This window comes from Myiozetetes cayanensis, unplaced genomic scaffold, assembly GCF_022539395.1.
Source record: "Myiozetetes cayanensis isolate MyiCay16 unplaced genomic scaffold, myiCay2020 scf10, whole genome shotgun sequence".
Taxonomy (NCBI): Eukaryota; Metazoa; Chordata; class Aves; order Passeriformes; family Tyrannidae; genus Myiozetetes; species Myiozetetes cayanensis.
Window position 1 is genome coordinate 1,659,185 of NW_026086605.1, and position 21,594 is coordinate 1,680,778.

General features: G+C 44.2%; 1 protein-coding gene across 1 annotated transcript in view; it reads left to right on the top strand.

Moving 5' to 3' along the window:
* Nucleotides 1-21,378, top strand: part of SEC23IP (SEC23 interacting protein) — a 22,009-nt gene extending 631 nt beyond the window's left edge. Inside the window, 18 exon segments of the mRNA XM_050334491.1 lie at nucleotides 3,666-4,192; nucleotides 5,455-5,644; nucleotides 6,631-6,824; nucleotides 7,143-7,232; nucleotides 8,312-8,432; nucleotides 8,711-8,800; nucleotides 9,437-9,578; nucleotides 10,183-10,391; nucleotides 11,013-11,131; nucleotides 11,720-11,890; nucleotides 12,256-12,351; nucleotides 12,531-12,737; nucleotides 13,213-13,368; nucleotides 14,010-14,112; nucleotides 14,778-14,963; nucleotides 15,904-16,066; nucleotides 17,973-18,073; nucleotides 20,246-21,378. Coding sequence (XP_050190448.1) covers nucleotides 3,666-4,192; nucleotides 5,455-5,644; nucleotides 6,631-6,824; nucleotides 7,143-7,232; nucleotides 8,312-8,432; nucleotides 8,711-8,800; nucleotides 9,437-9,578; nucleotides 10,183-10,391; nucleotides 11,013-11,131; nucleotides 11,720-11,890; nucleotides 12,256-12,351; nucleotides 12,531-12,737; nucleotides 13,213-13,368; nucleotides 14,010-14,112; nucleotides 14,778-14,963; nucleotides 15,904-16,066; nucleotides 17,973-18,054 — 2,846 coding nt within the window. The 3' untranslated portion in view covers nucleotides 18,055-18,073; nucleotides 20,246-21,378.
* Nucleotides 21,379-21,594: the final 216 nt, after the last annotated feature.

Below are 21,594 nucleotides of genomic sequence, written 5' to 3' on the forward strand. Positions count from 1 at the left end.
CTGAGGGCCGGGAGCCGGGCGGGGCTGCCGGGGGCTGAGGGAGCCCCGGGAGCCGGGCGGGGCTGCCGGGGGGGCTGAGGGGAGCCCCGGGAGCCGGGCGGGGCTGCTGGTGGGGCTGAGGGCACGGACGGCTCCGCTCGACCCGGCCCGGGCCTCTCGTAGCCCGCTGCCAGCCTCAGCGGTGCCTCAGCGCAGACCGGCTGCTTGGGGTCACCTATTCCGCTTTCTTACGCTTAATTGCTTGTGCTTCCTTGCAATGAGTGATTGTGTGTTTGGTTTTCAGTGTTGTGGCTGAGGAGAGGGGGTGTTTGTCGCGTTTTCAGCTCACCGATGTTTCGGAGTATTCGTTTCAGCCATTTAAAGGTCTCAGTGCTTCCACTCAGGGTGGACTGAGGGATTTTACTGTGTTAAAGCTCCTCTCCCGTTCTGCTTTCCGCTTTCCCTGTGTGAAAATAGCGTGCTAAGCAGGCACCTAAAATACCCTTGCTAATTTAATCCCGCTTCTGTTATCCTTTCGCTCTAAAGCCCTGATTGTGTTCCCAGCGCAACTTAAAATCTGCTCCTTCAGCGGCTTCACATGAAGGAACGGATTTTTCTGGGAATGTGTTCGGTCTGAGGTTAAAGCCCTGAATGTTAGAAATGCATCTAGAAATCAGATATTTCAAATTCTACTGCATTGCACACATTGCAGTTAGGCTAATGACCTTTAAAGGTCCCTTTAAACCCAAACTGTTCTATGTTGAGTCCAAAATCCAGGACTTCATTTCAACACTGTTTTATCTTAGCTAAAATAAGTGTTAATATTGCTGGAAATCAGTGCAATTGATCTCTGTAGATTTAATAAAATACTTGCCGAGCACAGCTTTGAAATATTATTTTAGATGAACTATGTTTTTTTTGTGTGGGAGGGATAAAAGCATTAGAATATTATCCCTACTTACATGAAATATCGAATTGGTTAATACATTTACTGATTCCATTGTGCAATCCTTACAATTATTCTTTCTTGCAAATACACGTTAATTCTTATCAAAGCAAATAAAGTAACTTTTAAGTGCTCGTCACTCCAGTAGCTTTGCACAAATGACTGTTGTGGCACTTCCCTGAAGATTCTGGGGCCAGCCAGGGAGCAAATCTGATGGGATTCCACTGATGTGGTGAATTGTATACTCTCCATCTCGCTTAAAAGCTGATCAGATGGGGATTCACGGTTCTGCAGCTGGAGTGAATGTCAGTGCCAGGGGTTGTGCCGTGTTCCACGTGAGCCCAAGGAAGGCCCACGTCCTGTTAAAGGCTCTCTGTCCATCCTCACTTGCACTCCCCATCTGTGCAGCAGGGTGTTGCTGGGATCTGCCTGTGTAAATGGTTTGTGTCTCCACTCACAGTTTGAAGCAGGAAAGAGCAAGCTCTGGAGTTTGAATTTTAAGTAGTGCAAAATGTAATAAGAATCCATCTCAGGATTTGTTTGACAGCTGCCAGCCAACATTGAGGAGCTGTGTGCAGTCACTGATTTGTTGTGGCTGCCTCCAAGAGTGAATAATTAGTGGTTTGAGCCGTGTAGTTTGAGAATAAAAGACACATTCTCTGGCTCAGGTGTGGGTGACGTAGCCAGTGTATTTACTGCAGGTAGAGAGGAGTGTTCCCGGTGGGGAAGTGGATTAATGTCGCCTGTGGTTGTCTGTGAATGAGGAGGGAGGGAGGAACAGGAGGTTGACACAGTCACAGCTGCAGAAAGACTGGTTTGTACATGGGAAGAGCACTGCCCTTGCCTGTCAGAGCTGTCCATCCATTTTTTTAAATTTACAGCACGTGCTTGTTTTACTGCCAGGCTGGGCTTACGCTCCAATGCAGTGTTTGCAAAATTCGAAACAGGCAACACAGAAAGTAGTCTGTTGTATTGTAAACCAGCACGTAGATATTTATATTATATATAAATACACACACACAAGGAATTTTTGTTTTAGCAGAACTTTTGCCCGTCTCATTTTGCAAGGAAAGCTGCAGTTAGACTGAAACCTCCAAAACCTAGTTGAGATTGGAGAACAGCAGGTGTTTTGTTAATTGGCATTTGGTAAAGGCCTTGGGAACTCTTCAGCACGCTGCTACATATTTGTGGTGACCTGACACAGTGAGGTGAATTGCCTGCTGTGCTGCCAGTATTTTGGGAAAGCTGAGGGGAGAGTGTGGTGTGCAGTAGCTTCTCTCTGTTCCATAGTGGTTATGAAATGTGGAGGGAAAGTGGATTTTGTTGTGTAGAAATTGAGACCTTTTATTTAGCATAAGTGGCCATTGTGCTGGGAGATAGTCCCCAGGCCTGACTTCAGAGTGGTCATTGCCTGTAAATGCTTTCAGCATTCTCCTCATGATGGCCTACACACACAGGTGTTGGGTAGTTCCTCAAAAGCACTGCAGGTGAAAGTAAGAGAAATTGATAAGGCAGGTGATGCCTCAAATTGGCACTGTCTGCACAGACTGCTAAATAAAAGGTGGTTAAAATAGTTCTTTTTAATCTTGGCAGCTGCTTCTTTTATGATTAATTAATTAGAACAGCGGCTTCCTAGGGAGACTCCTCCATGAATTCCCCTGTACTCCCATGATACTCTCTAGTGCAGTTATGCTGGCTGTGGATAAAGACATTTGTTGTTGGCTGCTCTGGGGACTGAGTATCAGAGAAGCAGCAATACCTTGGAGGTGTTTTCCCCACAGCCTGGGGATGTTTGACTGCCAGAGCAGGTGAAAACAGTTACAGCCTCTGCAGATTGCACTGACTCCTTGCAAGGTGCTGTTCCCTCAGCAGGCAGGCAGTGGTGCTCAGTCATCACAGGTTTAGCTGAGCTCACTGTGAGACCTCTAATAATGTCAAACCTCTTCTTTTTCCACTTGCCAAATCACTGCCAAGCAGAAAACTGTGATTGTCCAGAAGCTGGTTTATTTTCTCAGTGGCCTTGTACCTTTTTAAACCCTCTACTGCACTTATGCAGAATGGAGAGTGATTTTTCTGCAGCAGAAATTTAGCTTTTATGCCAGGCTATAGTAGGATTTTTAGGGAGAACTGGAGTAAGTCCTGCTCCTCAGGTGACTTGGGATCATGAGTTATGGGCACCTTGCAAGTCAGAGGAGAAACCTTGTGAGGGCTGTGCTAACGGAGCAGGCAAGAGTGGATTGGTCAACCAGTAGGTTTGGCTTATTGGGGAGTGTTTTTAAGGTCTAATTTTTTATTTGATCTTGGAAGGCTGAAAATTAGAGCATAAAGCTCTATGTTTAATAACTGGTTACATGGTGAAAGGATATGAACCAAGGCTGCCCTTGCATTTGGGAGGCATAAGTGAAGTTGGGAGGGATTTTAGTACCTGCCAAATTGCCTTGGGAAGGTCCTGACTCCAGCTATACTTTGGTCTCTTATTTCTGTTTTTAATATTTGTTGCTCATTCTGTGTACCCTGAGTGACTTATGGTCCATTCTGAATGTTCCTGAAGGCTCTGTGTCTTTTATTTCGTTTTATGATGTGCCTAATCACCAAGGTTGTGCAAGCTTTGTAGTCCTTCTGGCTTTCTGCAGACCAACAGTTCTGGCAATAGCTGATAATGCTGCAGAACATTTTGACTACACACAGCAGCTGGTTTGAATGTCTCACGGTATCTCTGGTGGTCCTTTTGTCTTTGCAGATGATTCTGCAGACGTTGGGGAAGAGGACAGCTTCTTGGGTCAGACTTCTGCCAGCCCCAACCCCCCACAGACTTTCAACTATTTCTCCCAGGTGCCCAGTAGCAGCGATCCCTTCGGAAGCATTGGGCAGCCACCCCTGACAACTGCTGCGAGCCCTGCCGGAGCACCGGCCTTCTCCAGGCCCCCAACCTCCCTGCCACTCGTGTCTGGGGCGCAGGATGGGCACAATGCCTTTCCACCTCATATTCCCAATTCCCAGTCCTGCAGTGCCCCACCCGCTCCCCAGGTGGGCATCCCGCTGTACCAGAGCCCTCAGCAGAGCTGTCCCCCGCCCACCAGTGCGTCAGGACCTCCCCCGGGAACACCTCAGCAAGGATACAACCCCTACAGACACACCACCCTGAGCAGCAGAGCCAACCCCTACCTCACCCCACCCCAGCTGCAGCACAGCCACGGCCCTGCCCACACCCCAGCCGCTGTGCCACCCGTGCAGATGTACCAGGCACCCCCAGGGCCTCTCACACAGGTAAGGCTGATGTCCTGATGCAGAGCAAAACCACTGGAGATCATGTGTGTTCATCATTCCTGATGTCCTGGTGCAGAGCAAAACCACTGGAGATCATGTGTGTTCATCATTCCTGATGTCCTGGTACCAGAACAAAGCCACTGAAGTCACTGTCCTCTTTGAACTCTGTATTTTACCTTTTGAAGGTTTCTCCTCTCCACCAAAAAACCCAGACAAAGTCTTGAACCATTTCTAACAGCAAAACCTTTTCTCTAGAAAGGTTTCTTTCCTGAAACTGTTTTGTTTCAGGAAAACTTCCTGATTTTTGAAGTGAGCGTACCCTGAGGCTGTAGCCACGTGAGCTTCTGGGGCCAGAAACAAAGGCAGGTTGTGAAGTTCTGTACTCTTTGTTGGGGCTTTCTGAGTCTGCTGAGTCTCAGCTGTGCTGCTGCATTGTTGGTGCCTCTGCTGGAAATGGGGTCATTCAGTCCTTTGCAAGATACGGCCTAAAATCTCTTTCCAAGCTGGTTTTGTTGGTGAAACCAGAATTTTTTGAGACTAAGTCGCGTACAATTGTCAGCAAATTCTGTGAAACACACTGTTTGGGGATTTTGTGTGATAATAAAGCATTAATCTCCATTCTTTTTACCTGCACAAAAACACTGATTAAAATAATGCAAAGGGGTTAGTAATAACCTGACATGTTGGCCTTGAAAATGGCAAAAAATGGTTCTTCTTTTGCCTGAGCTATTGCTGTATTTCCCTTATCGTGAATAGAGAATGTAAATATTACATAATGACAAAGGCAGTAGAACCTAAACAATCTGGAGTATTGGACTATATAATTTCACAACTTCTGTTTGTTTGATTTATACATAGTACAGTATTTTTGTGGGGTTTTTTTCTTTCTTTAAATGTATCATCAACCAAAGCAGTTGCTACTGATGATGTCATTTGCTTGTTGTTGTACTAACTGGATTTTTATACAGTTTGCACAAAATCAGCTTTATGGAGGCCCTTTCAAAATCAGTTACTTTTACTTGGCTGCATCTGAGTTAGAAATCTGCCTGTTCTGATCACTTTGCAGGGTGAGAGCTGTTACTGAAGTGCACACTTGCTAAACCTGACAATCTCGATGCAAAAGTGTAATTACATGTAAATGAATAACGAGAAGAATGCGTTTTTATTTTCATGTGCAGCTGTAAGAAATAAGCTCAGCCTGAGTTTTGAAAATTGCAGCTGTGTGAGCTGATACCCAGTTCTGATTGCCCACATGTTCTCAGTTTCCACAGTCCCAGCTCCAGGCTCCCAGGCCTGCAGGTCCCCTGGTCCCAGCCCCTCCGGTGTTGCTGCACAACCAGTACGAGCCAGTCCAGCCCCACTGGTTCTACTGTAAGGAGGTGGAGGACAAGCAGATCTGGATGCCCTTCAGCCTCCTGGACTCGGCTAAACTGGAGGAAGTCTACAATTCTGGTAAGTGCTGTCTCATCCAGAGGGGAGCAGAAGGACTGGAAGGGAAATGGCACTGCTGTAGGAGGGAGGGATATGGCAGTAATAGGGAAGGTTCAGCCAGGCAGAAAGGGATCCAGGGGTGCTGATTGACAGGAAGCTGAACATGAGCCAGCAGTGTGCCCAGGTGGCCAAGAAGGCCAATGGATCCTGGCCTGGATCAAGAACAGTGTGGCAACAGGAGCAGGGCAGTGATCCTTCCTCTGTACTCAGCACTGGTGAGGCCACACCTTGAGTGTTGTGTTCAGTTCTGGGCCCCTCAGTTCAGGAAGGACATTGAGGTGCTGGAGCAGGTCCAGAGAAGAGCAACCAAGCTGGGGAAGGGAATTGAGCACAAGTCCTATGAGGAGAGGCTGAGGGAGCTGGGGTTGTTCAGTCTGGAGAAGAGGAGGCTCAGGGGTGATCTCATCACTCTCTACAACTCCCTGAGAGGAGGTTGTAGCCAGGTGGGGGTCGGTCTCTTCTCCCAGGCAATCAGCAGCAGGACAAGAGGGCACGGGCTTAAGCTCTGTCAGGGGAGGTTTAGGTTGGATATTAGAAAGAAGTTCTTTACAGAGAGAGTGATCAGGTGTTGGAATGGCCTGCCCAGAGAGGTGGTGGATTCACCGTCCCTGGAGGTTTTTAAGACGAGGCTGATGTGGCACTGAGTGCCATGATCTGGTAATCACAGTGGGGCTGCATCAAGGGTTGCACCTGATGATCTTGGAGGTCTCTTCCAACCCAGTTAAGTCTAGGATAATTCTATGATATCTTTGAAGATGGATTTTGTGCCACTTAATTTATTTCACTTCCGTTACCTGTCGCTCGACGCTGTCGGTGTTGAGGTGTACCAGAATTCTGGAGACCAGAATTTTTGGATGTTGGTCTGATGCTGTCCCAGACATGAGTGGGGTGGGAGGGGAAGCACGGCTGTGTGTCAGTGTGGTGACGGTGTGACGTGTGTGCCACAGTGCAGCCGGACCCCGAGAGCGTGGTGCTGAGCACGGACGGCGGGCGCTACGACGTGTTCCTGTACGAGCGGCTGCGCAGAGCCGTGTACTGGGACGAGCAGCCCTCCGAGGTGAGGCGCTGCCTCTGGTTCTACAAGGGGGACAAGGACAGCCGCTTCGTGCCCTACACCGAGGATTTCAGTGACAAGCTGGAGGTTGGTGTTGCCTTTACAGACGCTGCACAGAGCCCTTGGGGTGTTAGGAACCTTAGAAACACTTCTCGGTGTTTCACTGAGATGGCTGCCACAGTGCAGTTTGTGGAACATAAGGAAGCAAATCCTGGAGAGGCCACATTGCTCATGGATCAGTCCTGCACTGCTGTGACCTAAAATCAACTTGGGCAGCTCTTCATGTGGCACTGTTATATAAACAAAGTTATGTAAATTATAACTAACATTACAGATGATGCACAAGGCCAAAAAATTGCCGAGAAGAAGACATCCTGATTTTGTGTAACTTATTTACTGTTTCAGGCAGAATATAAAAGGGCAGTGACTACAAATCAGTGGCACCGGAGACTTGAGTTCCCAAATGGGGAGACAATTGTCATGCATAATCCCAAGGTAACAGATTTTGGCACTTTTATCTCGCAGGAGTCATTGGGGGGAATAAGCAAATGGATGGAAACATCCATTGAATGCATCTTAATCTTGGTTGATACTTGTTGGCTGTTTTGGATATGTGTGCATTGAAGATACAAAGTTTACAGCCCACTCAGCTTCTCCTTGGTTCAGTGTGCTGCCTCCTGGTTAACTGACAAAGCTTTGAGACCTAAGGAGAACAAGGGTTTGCTTGGTAAATGTTTGGACTAAGCACAACTAGCAGCAAATGGTAGGCCATTTGAATTAGTTTAACCTCACACAGTCTGTACCTAATGAAAGGTAATTTAAGCTGAGAGCTTTCATGTTATTAAAACATGGACTTCAGCCTTATTGACTGATGCTGTTACCTGTTCACTTATCACAGGCGTAGTAATTAATGAATAGAACAATCCAAGGGCCAGAAGGGATCATGGTAGCTCCTACCTGAAGCATTTAATAATGCTGGTTAAGGAATTTTATCCAGTAAAAACAGAGAAGAAGCATTTAAACCAGTTAGTGTCATAAATATGAGTTCAGACCACAGGTGTAAAGCCTGTAAGCAGCTGTACCAGTGAATTCCTCACTTCCCAGTGAGGAGTTTCTGGACTACTTCAAATGCTGTTGTCATTCCCTGAGAAGCACTTCTTTTTTCTGTTTCCTCCTTGTGATACAGTTATTGTAAATCAGGCAGTGTTCAGTTTCCTCACAGAAGGGACAGTGGACACTGGGGCTGGGAGAGAGGAGCTAAAATTGTTCAGAACCCCTCAGCAGGCCCAGCTTCTCCAAATAAGTGTCTGCTTTTGCCTGAGTTATCTGGTTGCTTTTCACACTAAAGAGGATTGTGTGTGGTTTTGGAGTCTGGTTTTAGTGGGGAATGGTCTTAGGGTTGTTCAAGGGCTTTTTGGGGGTTTTTTGCAAATATGCTGGCTGAAGAAAAGAGCTGAGTTTCAGATGCAAGGTAAAGCAATGGAAAAGTTAAACTATGAAGTTCTTTCAGAATAACAAATCTTAACGTTTTTTGTGTCTGTAATTGATAAATTATAACAACGTATTTGCCGCAGGTCATAGTTCAGTTCCAACCTGCTGCCACACCAGATGAATGGGGCACCTCTCAAGATGGCCAGGCAAGACCAAGGCTGGTGAAACGAGGCATTGAGGATGACCATGATGAGATCCCTGATGGTAGGTGATGCCTGTGGGTGGATCTGCACTGTGAGCACTTGGGTTGGGTCTGTGCACAAGGTGGACAATGCCCTACAATCTAAAGATTGAAGTTATTCCTTAAGCTAAGCTGCTTGAAAGAGGTTATCTGGTTTGGTTTTTTTAATCAAAAATGTCCTGTGGGCCCTGTTATGTTCTGATTATTTATAATAGGCTTTATGGAGTTGCTTGGCTCCAACCTTCACTCCTGCAGTACATATTTGCACTCTGAACCTTTCATTTTCTTTTTCTTTTTACAGGAGAAATGTCCCAAATTGACCATCTGGTATTTATGGTTCATGGCATAGGTCCTGTGTGTGACTTGAGGTTTAGAAGCATTGTTGAATGTGGTAAGTTTTGGCTTGTATAGTGAGTAGTTGTGTTCTTAACTATTTAAATGTGGTTCTCTCTAGCTCATATTCAGATAAACAAGTAGTTTGTTTTGTTTTTGTTTTAAGTCCCTGATGTTAAGATGCTCGACTTCTGGTAGAATTTTTGTCATGATTATTTTCCAAAAGCAGAATCTGTGTTTTGTCAGACTTGCAGCTTTACCTGTCAATACTAGTCCTCAATATCAGACTTGCAGAGTGATTTGGGTTTTGGGATCTGTGGGATGGGTTTTTTGTTTGTTTGGAGTGTTTTGCTTTTTGTGGTGTGACTGAATGTGTTTGCTTTGTGTGGTTTGTGTGTGTGGAGTGGTTTTCTGTTTGCCTTTTTTTTTTTTTTTAATACATTCTAGTACAACTGAAAAATTTTAAAAAGCCCTTTCTGGGTATGGAGTGAAAATCTCATTTGCTTGCTAGAAAAATCCATTTTAACAAAAATGTGTATTTTCTTAGAATGGTAATACTTGACAAGACTTTTCCAGTTGGCAGTTTCTGTCATTTGTATTCTGATTGTGTGTGAAATTAGGGGGGAAGAGGGACTATTTGGGTGTTATTTGAGCACTGCTACTGTCAGACTCTCACTATTCTTTCTCTTTGCAGTTGATGATTTCCGGACTGTTTCTCTGAAGCTGCTGCAGACTCACTTTAAGAAAGGCTTAGAGGAAGGTAAAGTGAGCAGGGTGGAATTCCTTCCAGTTCACTGGCACAGTTCTCTGCATGGAGATGCAACAGGTGTGGACAGGTGAGGATGTTGTTTCATGCTGAAAACTTCATATGAGCTGTCATTTAAGGGGGTTTGGAAAGTGGAGGAAAAGAGCAGTTCATGTGCTCTGTAGGCTGGATGAGTAAATGTGTGAGTGGGTTCCAAAAGAGAATTGCTGATTTTATTTAATTAGCATTTTTATTAGGCATATTGGGAAAGCTGGCAAGGCATGAGGAATATTTTCTCTTGTTTATTTTCACACACACTTTTCGGGCAAGTGGCCAGTGCATGACACATAATGATGAGTGTGGAGAGGTGGTGATTGTAACAATGAGGTGGTGAACATGGAGATATTGTGTCCAGTAACAGGCTGTACAATCTAGAATGGAGAGTGTTTTGTTCTTTCCCTTCCTGCAGTCCGGGTTTAACCCTAGGAGGTGTCAGGATCCTGTTTCTGAGGAAGGCATCAAGCCCTCTGTCCGGTGCTAGAGGAGCTGCTGAATTCTGTTAGGCAGTCTCCATTCTCCAGGAATTCCATGGCAGCTGTCTTAGCTCCAGCAGGCAGATGGGGATGCCAAGCCTTTTCTTTAAAAGGAGAGTGTTTTGAGTGTTATATGTTAAGTCCTTACCTGTGCTCCTTCAGGAACATCAAGAAGATCACTCTGCCGAGCATCGGGCGCCTGCGGCACTTCACCAACGAGACGCTGCTCGACATCCTGTTCTACAACAGCCCCACCTACTGCCAGACCATCGTGGACAAAGTGGGGCTGGAGATGAACCGGCTCTACGCGCTCTTCATGAGCCGCAACCCCGACTTCAAGGGAGGAGTCTCTGTGGCCGGGCACAGCTTAGGTGATGGCTTTGGCACTGCTTGGGAGCAAAGCAGCGTTCCTGCAGCGGGGAAAGGGAACCTTCTCAAGCACAGGGCTCCAATCAGCTGTCAGTCAGTACAGCTGACTAACAAACACCTCCCAGTAGCTGAGCTCACCAAGCTCTGAGAGGAAATTAGCACTTCATGCATGAGTACATTCTCCCCCTCTTTAGTTTCCTTCTTCAAGACTCAGTGTCTAATTTGCATTTCAAAGCTGTCAGCTTATCTGGTGTCTTGTTAGGTGGGTGATTTCTGTGTCTCAGGACCCCCACTTAGTTAAATTACACTTTTTTTGGAAGATAGAATAAGTGTTGTAATGACATGCTGGTTTGGGCTGGAACTTTCCCTCCAGCTTGGCAAGCGGTCTCAGGTGTTTAAGGAAAGATAATTTAATCATGGTATCTACACAAAGGTGGGAGGGGAAAAGGGCTTGCTTTCAGCTGAGAGTGATTATGTTCAAATTAAGAGGTGGGTATTTTATTTTAATTCAGCCGTGTTTTTTGATCAATCTCTCCAATGTTATTCCATATAAATCTTCCTTGAGATTTAGGGACAGGAATACCTGGCATTTTTCCCGAGTCAACTTTAATTCCTGTTTCCAGGTTCCCTAATTCTATTTGACATATTGTCTAACCAGAAGGACTTGGCTTCATCAGTGAGTCCTGGGCCTTTCTCTGCTGTTAATGGGACTGGAAAGGATGTGGCTGTTCATGATAAACAGGTAAATTACTGCTAGTCTTTCCAGCCCAATAGAGCTGATATTGTTAGCAATTTTTTTCTTAACTTTTCAGAATTTATAGCTGAAAAATAGTTGTGGGTTCTGATAGTACATTTTAGCACGTCCATGGAATTGCAGTTTTGTAAGTACTGTCAATTCTCAGGAAAAACTGTTTGCATCTTGCTCAAGTTCCAAGTAGGCTGGTATTGATCATGAACATCAGCTTTGACCCTTGTGAACATCTAACTTGGTCCTAACTGTATCTGAATGGTGGGGGAGGTGTGTAAGAGGGAGAGAATCTGTCTGTGCTCAGGGTAGAAATGCTGACCAGTTGTTTGATGAATAAAAGTATTTTCAAGTGTCAGAAAACTTGACAAAACTTTTGTCTTTCTTAGTAATTTTTAAGTATTTATTTTGCTGGTCTCTTATTAGAGGAAAATTTGTATCCCTCCTGACTAAAAATGAATGTGTTTTTACAGAGCTTGCCTGGTAATGTTTTTAAGGGGAAGTAATTCAGCTTGGTTTGGCTTGCTGCATGTTGATTTTTCACTAGCAGAGGCTGTGATTCTGTCTCTGTGCTGTTTTGCTAAGGTGACTGAAGACACCAGTTCCTTGGGCTCCTCGATTGCCACATCTGGTGATGACCTGTGTGAGGCTGAGGGGGATGAGGACGTTCCCACTTTGCAGAAGGCGCTGGAAGTGCTGGGTTTGTCGGAGTACGTGAGCACGCTGGAGAAGGAGCAGATCGACATGGAGTCCCTGGTACAGTAACTGCTCACCTGCCCCCTGGGGACTGCCCAGGGAATGGGGCTGTGTTGGGGCTTTGTTGGTGTTCTTTTGTTCTGGTTTTCCTTTCACTTTAGTGACCACAGCTGCAAAGATAAGATAGTCATGCACAACTTGAAGACAAAGTTAGGTCACTCTTGTCCTTTTTTCTTGGTGTGGTGCATCCCCCCCCCGTTTTGTTAAAGCACTTTGTTTCATGTCTTCTTAAATTTTTGTGTTTTCTACAGCTTTATAAAATAACTTAGCAAATTCTTAAGTCATTGGCATTAAGGAATTACATGTGTTACTAGACAAGTTCTAAAGTGTGCTTTGATGTGTGTGCTTGGTGTTTGTTCCTTTAGCTCATGTGTACAGTTGATGACCTGAAGGAAATGGGGATACCTCTTGGACCAAGAAAGAAAATCGCTAATTTTGTGAAAGACAGAGCAGCCAAGCAGGTAAATACATTTTTCAGGAATGAAATAAAGTGTTATCAGGCAAATGTAACCAACTTCCTTGCTGTGGAGTAGCTTCTATTCTTGAACACTGTTCTTAACATCCTGGGCATAATAAAGAGATTTTGATGACTGTGAAATAAAGTTTTGTTTTGCCCTAACTTTGAAACTTTTCTCAAAAGGAACAGAAGAAAACAATAGCAGAAAAGAAAGCAGTGCTGGCTGCCACACTCCAAACTCAGGAAGACACCCAGAAGTCAAAAGAATCAGTCACTTCTGTGTCCTCTCCAGACTCTGGTCAGCTGCACTCAAAGAGGAGACTTCCAGTTGGTGCCTCTGTGTCTTCTGTGAACATTGACTATGAGTATTTTGAAGTTGGGACTGGCCAGGTGAGACTGCAGACATTGAAATGATTTGGACAGTCCTGTCCTTTGTTTGGTTTTCTGTTTGTGGTTTGTGGTTTTTTTAATATTTATGACTTTGGTCTGTGTCCCTTGGTTGTTATACAGAAATGTTTAGGTAGAACTTGGCCCTTTGGTGGGAGGGAGGGCTGGGACAGTGGCTTAGATTGCTGAAAAGCAAAACTTGTTATAGCAAGGCTGTCACTGCAGTTGATTTTGAATTGCAGCAGGGAGGGAGCTGTAAACAGAGTTGTGTTCCAGAAGCAGAACTGTGTCAATGAGATAGGATTGAATGACATCACATCAAATGCTTCTGTGGCTTTACAGTTAACATGGTCAGCTAAACTGATCCATTTATGCTGACATATTTAAGGGTTATCTCAAACTGAACTTAAAAACTTCCTGGTCTCTGTTACTCAGCTGGCAGTGCTGAGAGACTCTGTGTCTGATTTTTCCCTGCTAGGTTTCTGTGGTTTACAGTGCCCTGGACTTTGAACCAGATATTTTCTTTGCTCTGGGTTCTCCTATTGGTGTGTTCCTCACTGTGAGGGGTGTGGAGAAGATTGATGAAAACTACAGGCTTCCCACCTGCAAGGGATTCTTCAATATCTATCACCCAGTGAGTAAGCAGAGCTTTTGAGATCTGATTTTGGTTGATGTAGAATATGGAGTTTTAACTTCTGGGCATTTACACCTCTTGTTCCCTTATATACAGTTCCCAAAACACAACCCCCTGACCCATCTGAAATGTGTATTCCACACATCTGTAATCTCCCCTGCACCACTGAAGTAGATCTGGCTGTAGGTTCCATACTCAGCATTCCAGTGGGTTGGTTTGAAAATATTGGCCTTGTTTCTTTTCAGAGCTAAGGAACGTTTTTTTTTCCCATTAATTTCAAGCCACTCTTACAGATTTTTATGGAGTGTTTGTGTTTTTACATTCAGTGCATTTGTCCTGTGTCATCTTGTTTGACAGTTCCACAGTGATATGTTGATAGAGATCATCAGAGTGCAAGAAAATCTTGCTGTTGTGTTTCCTCATTAGAGTCTCTGTAGAACAAAACTGAAGTAGTTAATGAATCTGCTTAATCTTATGATTAAACTAAACTGTCATGAACTAAGTTTCTGTAAATTCAAATAGTACAGAATTAAAAAATGGTTTTCTATTAATCACAAATAGGGAGTTTTTTGTTTCACTGAAATGTGATAATTAGAATAATTTCTAAGATAACTAAATGTCAATGTATTGTTTCTCAACAGCTTGATCCAGTAGCTTACAGGTTAGAACCAATGATCATTGAAGACATGGATTTAAAACCAGTTCTCATTCCACATCATAAAGGCAGAAAAAGACTTCATCTGGGTAAAAAGAAAACTTATTTCATATGGATCTCATTTTTCTTATTTACTCATTTGATGCATTGGAGTATTATAACATTTTAAGAGACTGATGAATGTTCCTGGATATCTGACTCCCTATTTCTCCTAAACATCAGAGGTGATTCCACCCAGCCCCATAAGTTGGGCAATCACAATTTCTTTCAGAAGTAATAATCATAATTCCTCCAGACCTGAGCTTCTCATGAGCAAAGTTCCACCTAAAAATTGCTGCACGATGCTTGTTCCCCTTCATTTCTGAGATGATGTAAAACACAAACTGGAGTTTGGAACGAGTTCCTTTACTGTTCCCTGAGTGTAGGGTGTGAGGAGTGAGTGTGGGGGGTGGTGCAGCTGTTTATGAGATTTACTGGACCCCTCTGGGTTTGGAGGCTGTTGGGCTGTTTCCTGTGCTAGTGGGTTTGAAATCATCGACCCATTCAGTGAGAAATCAGTTGTGTATTAATTGCATTTCCCTTAATCTTTTCAAATGGAATTGAGAAGCAGGGAACACACACTGATGACACAGCAGGCCTGTTTCTCCTGGTAACTGAGATGTTTGAAGCAGGTTTCATTACTCTGGTTTTAGGTTGTAATTTTAAATCCTTCTCTAGTGAGCTTTTTTTTTGTTGTTGTTTTTTTCTTTCTTAGAGCTGAAGGACTCTCTGTCTCGCATGGGCTCTGATCTGAAACAGGGCTTTATCAGCTCCCTGAAGAGTGCCTGGCAGACCCTCAATGAATTTGCTCGTGCCCACACATCTTCAACTCAGCTGCAAGCAGAACTGGAGAAGGTAGCCAACCAGATTAAAGAGGAAGAAGAAAAGCAAGTGGTAGAAGGTATGTGGGCACATGGTTGTTTTACCTCTGACTTATCCATCTCAAATTAATTGAAGCTGGAGTCTCCCAGTGACTGTTGGCTATTGATTTTCCTGGCCCTGCTTAAGAGAGGCCTCTCTGCTAAGCACCAGCTTCCCCCAGGACTGCTCTGTCACTCCCCTCCTCAGCTGAAAATGCAGTGAGAGGTTTGAGGGTTGAGATCAGAAGAGGGAGAGATCACCCAGCTGTCATCATGGGCAAAGCACACTCCACTGGGGGACACTGCTTTAATTTGCACAGTCTTTCAACCTTCTGTTAGAAGGACAGGTTTCTCAGTCAGGTGTGTTTTATTTCAGGGCAAGTTAATGTGAATAAATCTTTTGGTGATTTATTCTCGAGTAGTTTTGTGCTGAGTTTTTTGGGAGCAGCTTAGAAGCACTCAGGTGTGTTCTCCAACAGAAATAAATGCTGTTGAGGAAAACAAGTTTAATTCGGGCTTAAATAGTACCCTTAGTGGTAGCAAAGGCAGGACTGCCAGTTGTGAATTACTTGTCTGTGTTTAGTAATGCTGGCTTTGTCTATTCTTAGACAAATCATTCCTCTTAGTGTAAACTGAGGATAGTGATGGACACTGTGCAGGAGAGATGTAAAAATACATGATGTCAGATTATTCACTCACGGAATGACTTGATCTGTGTTTGTGTAAAACAGGGGGGGTTGTTTTGAAAATTGCTCAGCTATTACTTTGCATGAGGCCTTTATTAAACAAACTGTTTAAACTGCTGTGAAAGGAATAAACCTGGAATTCCAGTGACCTTTCTGAATTGTGCACTTCTGGCCAGTTCTGTTGTTTTTGTCTTATCTCAATCTCTTGGAAACTTTAGCAGGGAGAATGGGGGATATTTCTTGATTATAATCCAGCAGGCTGTGCTTGAAAATAGTTTGAACTCTGCCATTTCAGCTGAGAAGATCACTGAAAGCCCAGAGCCTGCGAAGGACGAGGATTCCTCCGTGAAGGTTGGAATGCTCAATGGAGGGCGGCGGATCGATTATGTGCTGCAGGAGAAGCCAATAGAGAGCTTCAATGAATACCTCTTTGCTTTGCAGAGCCATCTGTGCTACTGGTGAGAGGAACTACTTGTGATCCTGTAAATATTGCCCAAGGTGAACAGAGTGTGTGAATGTGCAGGCGTGGCAGGCTCAGCTGATTCCAAACTCTGTGTTAGTGCAGGCTGAACCAATCTGTCAGTGTGTTTGTAGTCAAGGCATTGCCTGCTGTTTCCTTGACACTCAAAACACACATTTTTAGCTGCTATCATTTTCAGAACAAGGAGAGCTCTGGAAGCACTTTGACAACTGTAGTTTTTGAAATAAAACTCTTCATGAAGGAATTGGATTAGACTACAATAGGTAGTAAAACCTAATTGCCTCTTCATGTTGAAATGACACTGCTGGATGCTCTGCTATCAAATATTAACAAAAAAAGAGGAAGAAGAAGGCACAGTGGAACTTGTTGTAAATTTGGATGGTTATGATTTCCCACTTGGTGTCATCATGTAATCAGTGCTGTACTGCAAAATTGCTTACCTGGATTTGGATTTGGTTTTTTTCAGGTGCTTAAATATCTCAAACAGAGGAGGATACCATTCCATTTATACAAACAGTAGTAACTATTGACCTGTTGGTGCTGGGGAGGGAGGAGTGACTGCTCTCTTGCTCTGAGTTCAGCAGGTGCTGCACAAACAGTGCTCTCCGTTCCTTCTGAAGGGTTGATCTGAAGAGCTGATGATTTCAGAAGCAGGTGTATTCCCCAGAGCTTAAACTGTGGCTCTGAAAGCCTCAGGGGCTGCCTGGGGAGGCTGCAGGGAGCTCTGAGCTCGGTCAGGGTGACCCGCGGGTGGCACTGTCGCTCCACAGGCTGGGTTAAAGGACGGGCAGTTCTGTTCCACAGGGTGGCAGCCGCTCACTGGCAGCTCTTTAAAAACTTGCTGCACTTCGCTGGTGTTTGTCACTCAATTAGGGATGATAAGCACGGTGAATAATGACCCAAAGAGAGCTCTTTCTTGTGGACTGGTGAGAAAGCCTGGAATGAAATGCTGTGTTAGAGAGCAGAGCTGCTGTGTTGATCCTGCTGCTTGTTTGGTTGCTGCTCCTGAAGCCACCAACAGTTGTGGTTACTGTGCCTGTGCTCAATTGTGGAAAATACCTGTAGTCCCTTAGCTTGCATGTTTAACTCTGTGCTGATGTCCTGTAAATTGTGTTCCTCCCATTTGGGGGATCACAGTCCTGAGCACCTTAATCTCCTCTGCTGTCTCCCTCTGGCATTTATTTTATAAAGCACAGGGGGCTGCCCTCATCTAACAACCCCCACAGCTTTGAAACTTTGTTAAAATAAGGGTGTTTATTTTTTACACTGCTCCTTGCATTTTTATGTTGGTGGTGTCTATATGTGTTTAAATAGCATTTTCTAAATGAATCAGAAAATTAAGTCTATTCATGTTAAACTTAAGGTACCCTGAAGCTCTGAGTTTTGAAAATAGGAGGGAAAACAGCCACTTGGAAATGTGGCACTTGAATTATATTAAACATTAAATTACTTGAGAACTATCTTAGATTTTAGGGGTAAGGAAGAGAGGAAGAAAATCTGGACAAGTAGAATGCATTCTTGGTGTGGAAATACATTCAGGAGCTGATCACAGACAAAAAGTGATGCATTGTTTGAGGAGGTTTAAGACAAGTAACATCAGAGAAGTGGATGAAGGGGATTTAGAGCTGCAGCAGAGCAAGTTGGGGAGGACAGAGGAGGAGGAAAGGGAGTAGAGAAAGGTGAGTGCATGGGCTAGGACTGCCAGCAGAACCAGGGCAAACTGAGGCACAACTGTCCCCTGAAGGAAGCTGGGAGGGTCAGGCCATGGCAGGAGGTCGTGCAGAGTTTTTGGAGAGCTGAGATGGCATGAAATGGCTTCAAGAATTAGAAGATGGGCCATACTGAACTACCTTTTCTCCGTTTTTATTTTTTTTTCATTCTAGGGGTTCTGAAGACACTGCCTTGCTGTTCCTCAAAGAGATCTACAGGACCATGAACATCAGTCCTGAGCAGCCCCAGCACTGATGCCCAGAAACAGGAATGTGTAAGTTTGCTCCAGTAGAACTTACCTACTCATGCCAAATTCAGCTGCAGCAGAAATGTCTTCACTTCCCCTTTTCCCTCTGAAGTTTGAATGGCAAGGCAGGCAGCCATAAAATGTCATTTGGATTGCAAGAACAATTTCTGGACTTGAATGCAGGGGGTCTCTTCCAGTTCTTTTCCCTCTTCATTCCCAAAATATACTTGATGTTAGTAGTTCTGGTATGGGATGATAATCATCAGTACAAATATGAGCAAAGTATGGTTTCTCTTCATCATCCTTCTCCCTCAGTTCATTGTTCAGTGAATGTTCAACAACAGGAGAACTTGGAGAAGTTGGATCTGTTGAAACTTCATTTACAGTGGAGTAGATTAAAGAACACCAACAGTGTTCCCACGTCTTTAATGTCCATATTGCTGACCAGTGGGGCACAAGTGTGCCAGCAAAAGAGCTGCTTGTCTCCCAGGAAAGTGTTCAAACACTGATATTATAAATTACTGAGACCTTTACAGAGGTCAGGATTTTGTTATCTTGGTAGAGCTCAAGCATTTCAGTAGAACAAGTGCAAGGACATAGCATGGAAGTCGATTCATCTGGAAAAGAAATTAAATACACAGTATGACTGAGTATCTGAGACTGAGATATTCCTGCAGGTATTTTTATTTGAAGATGTGTGTTTCCTGACTGAGGATCTGCACTATACCAGTTTACATCACCAGGTGTTGTAGAAAAGGAGGCAATAACGTGCCTTTTTCCTTTCTGGAATCAGACAAAGAGAGGGTTTCTGATGTATTTCTCCATTTTCAGAAGAACTGATAATGCCAAGAGACATAAATACCCAGCATGAAGAGAAATACTTGACATTTCAGAGGAATATTTTAGGCATCTTTCACTGCTGCCGTGCAGTTTCAGTAGTTCTTTTGTAACAGAATGCCTCTGATGGTCAGTTGATAACATCTGTTGTAAAATGAAATGTCAGGGCTGATCAAATGCGTTATTTCAAAGCACAGACAAGCAGAGGAGGAGGCACCATTTGGCTGCCCAGCTGGGACAGGGCTGTATCAGTTCTCTCACTGGCTCAGGCAGTGTCTCAAATCACAGCTGCAGGATTTTTTCTCTCCTCCTGTCTCTTTATGACCACTTTGGTTGAAATCCCGTGGAGCTTCTTGGGAAGGAAAGGCCTTTCCAGGCTCCTTGCAGGAGGGGAAGGGAATGTGGTGATTTATCCCTGCAAAGCTGAAAGGGGTTTGTTGTCAGCTCCAGCAGATCTGGGATAATTGTGGTGAGCAGGGCCAGGGAAGTCTGGAATTCCATCAGGAATTGCTCAGAACACCCCTCAGCTTGGCTGACTGAGCAGTGGTTGCGACTGGGATCCAGGTACCAGAGGCTGCAGGGGGAGGGCAGCAGGGCCCACTGCAGGCACTGAGTGGCAGGAATTGTCTCGGGAATGCTGCACACCACGAGACCAGCATCTTTTCCACACCAGAGGGGTCTTTCCATGCACTGTGTAAAATATTATCACATAAATCTGAAGTACTGAAGAGGAAAATTCTCCCCCAGTGTTAGCAGTCAGGTGGGCATTGGGTTTTTTCTTTTTCTCTACTGTTCTTTTAATACTTTCAAATGTGAAGGTGATGGATTAGCCAGCAGTGCCTGTGACAGCAACATCCATTTACCCACACAGGAGCAGATTATCTGAAGAAAGAGCCTCTCTGTTTGTGGGCTGCTCACGGGGAAGAGCAAATGCCCCTTCCCTGCCTTCGTGTGCAGAGCTGCCTCTTGCTGCCCAGGTTCATCTCCTGGCTGTTTAATTTTGATGTGTAAGCTATCACATCACGTGTTTATCTCTGGTTAGAGTAGGATCTTTTGTTACCCTAAGTTAAAGAATCCAATAGCCAATTAAAATGCCCAGTGAATGACATCCTATTAGCAGCTGTTGGGAGCTTTTTCTGGTTGTGATTGTAATTGCCCATTTGTGTCCACAGGAAGTGCATTTCAGAGGTTTATTGTATTAAAAATCTGATTAAAAAAAAAAGTGTATGGGTTTTTAGATCCTTTTGAATCCTCTTGAAATCGACTGTTGGCATATTTAATTTTATTAGTGCTGCTGCAGGAATGGAAAACTTGATCTATTTCCTATTTCCAATCTGTCCATGTTGTGTTTTCTCTGCACAGCCCACACCTGTTGCTCCCACAGACCTGGTGAAAACCTCTTTGGAAAACATCTGCTATTTTCATACTTACACATGACAGGATAAAACATCAGACTTCTTTTTTTTTCTGCCAGTGCAGAACTTGCTCCCGTTCTACCTTCTTGTGTCCCTCCAAGCAGACTTCAGTTCCGAGCTGCTCAGCACTGCCACTGGGGAGATGGATGGAATGGCACAGTTTGGCTCCTAAATCACTGGAACTGGACACTTGCCAAGGGAAGAAGTTTATTTTGGCATGCAGATCATTCCTTGTCCTTCAGCTCTCGTGTCTCAGCTGGCTGTCACACATGCCAAGGCAGCGTGTCCTCATCAAACAGGACCTGGGGACAAACAGCAATAATCCGCTTTTCTTGACACGTTTGCTCGTCCACCTCTAAAAAATCAAATGGGAACTGTAGTTATGACCATCTTTAATCCAGATTACACAAGCCAGTTCATATTTACTAACAATTAGCAACCCAGAATCATTTTCTTACTATTGTAAGTGTGCTGGAGATTATTTTATAAAGACCTTTTTAAGCCTCTGTTGAGAGTTTTATTGTTGCTTTTTTTTTTAATATAAGTAAAAATGAACTTTTGACTTTGAAAAAATGTTAGAAGTTTGTTACAACTAGTTCAGCGTTACATATCCTGAAATGAAGAACAATTTGAAATAACATTTTGATCTGGTAGTTACAGAATTAGAGACTATTCTGAGTTAATTAAAGCAAGAGAGATCTGGAACACTTACCTTGAGCTTGCAGTTGGACATCTCAAAAGAGATCATGTAAACAGGATCCTGAAGCTCATGGCTGCTGGATAACAATCCAGATCCAGACCTGCAAGCCAAGCTCCATTTTTTTTGTACCAAAGTTGAAGTGAGTTGGGTGGTGTGAAATCCTTGGAATTTGTGTCTCTGGATCCTGAGCTGCTGTCCCTGCCCTCTGGTTCCACCTTCCATACACGGTGTGGCTTTTCTCCATCTGAGTGATTGAACCTTACTACTGTTACTGCAGTATGTTGATTTTTTTTTTTTCCCTCGATTTGTGTAAAATACACATTATTATGTACATAGTTTGATTGCTCTAATTAAAAGTACCTTATTTCCAGTGGACTTTACAGCAAGGTTTTGTATTTCTCCTCAGGAAACAGGTTGGAAGAGCCCTCTGGAGAGGCTGTTTGGTCCAACCTGCCTGCTCAGGGCCTGGTTCAAGGCTGGAGATCCTTTGTTTCTCTGGGCCCTATTTCAGAGTTTGCTCTGATTGCAGATGTTTTTCTAATGCACAGCTGAGATTTCCCAGGTGCAGATTGTGCCTGTTGCCTCTTATCCTTCCT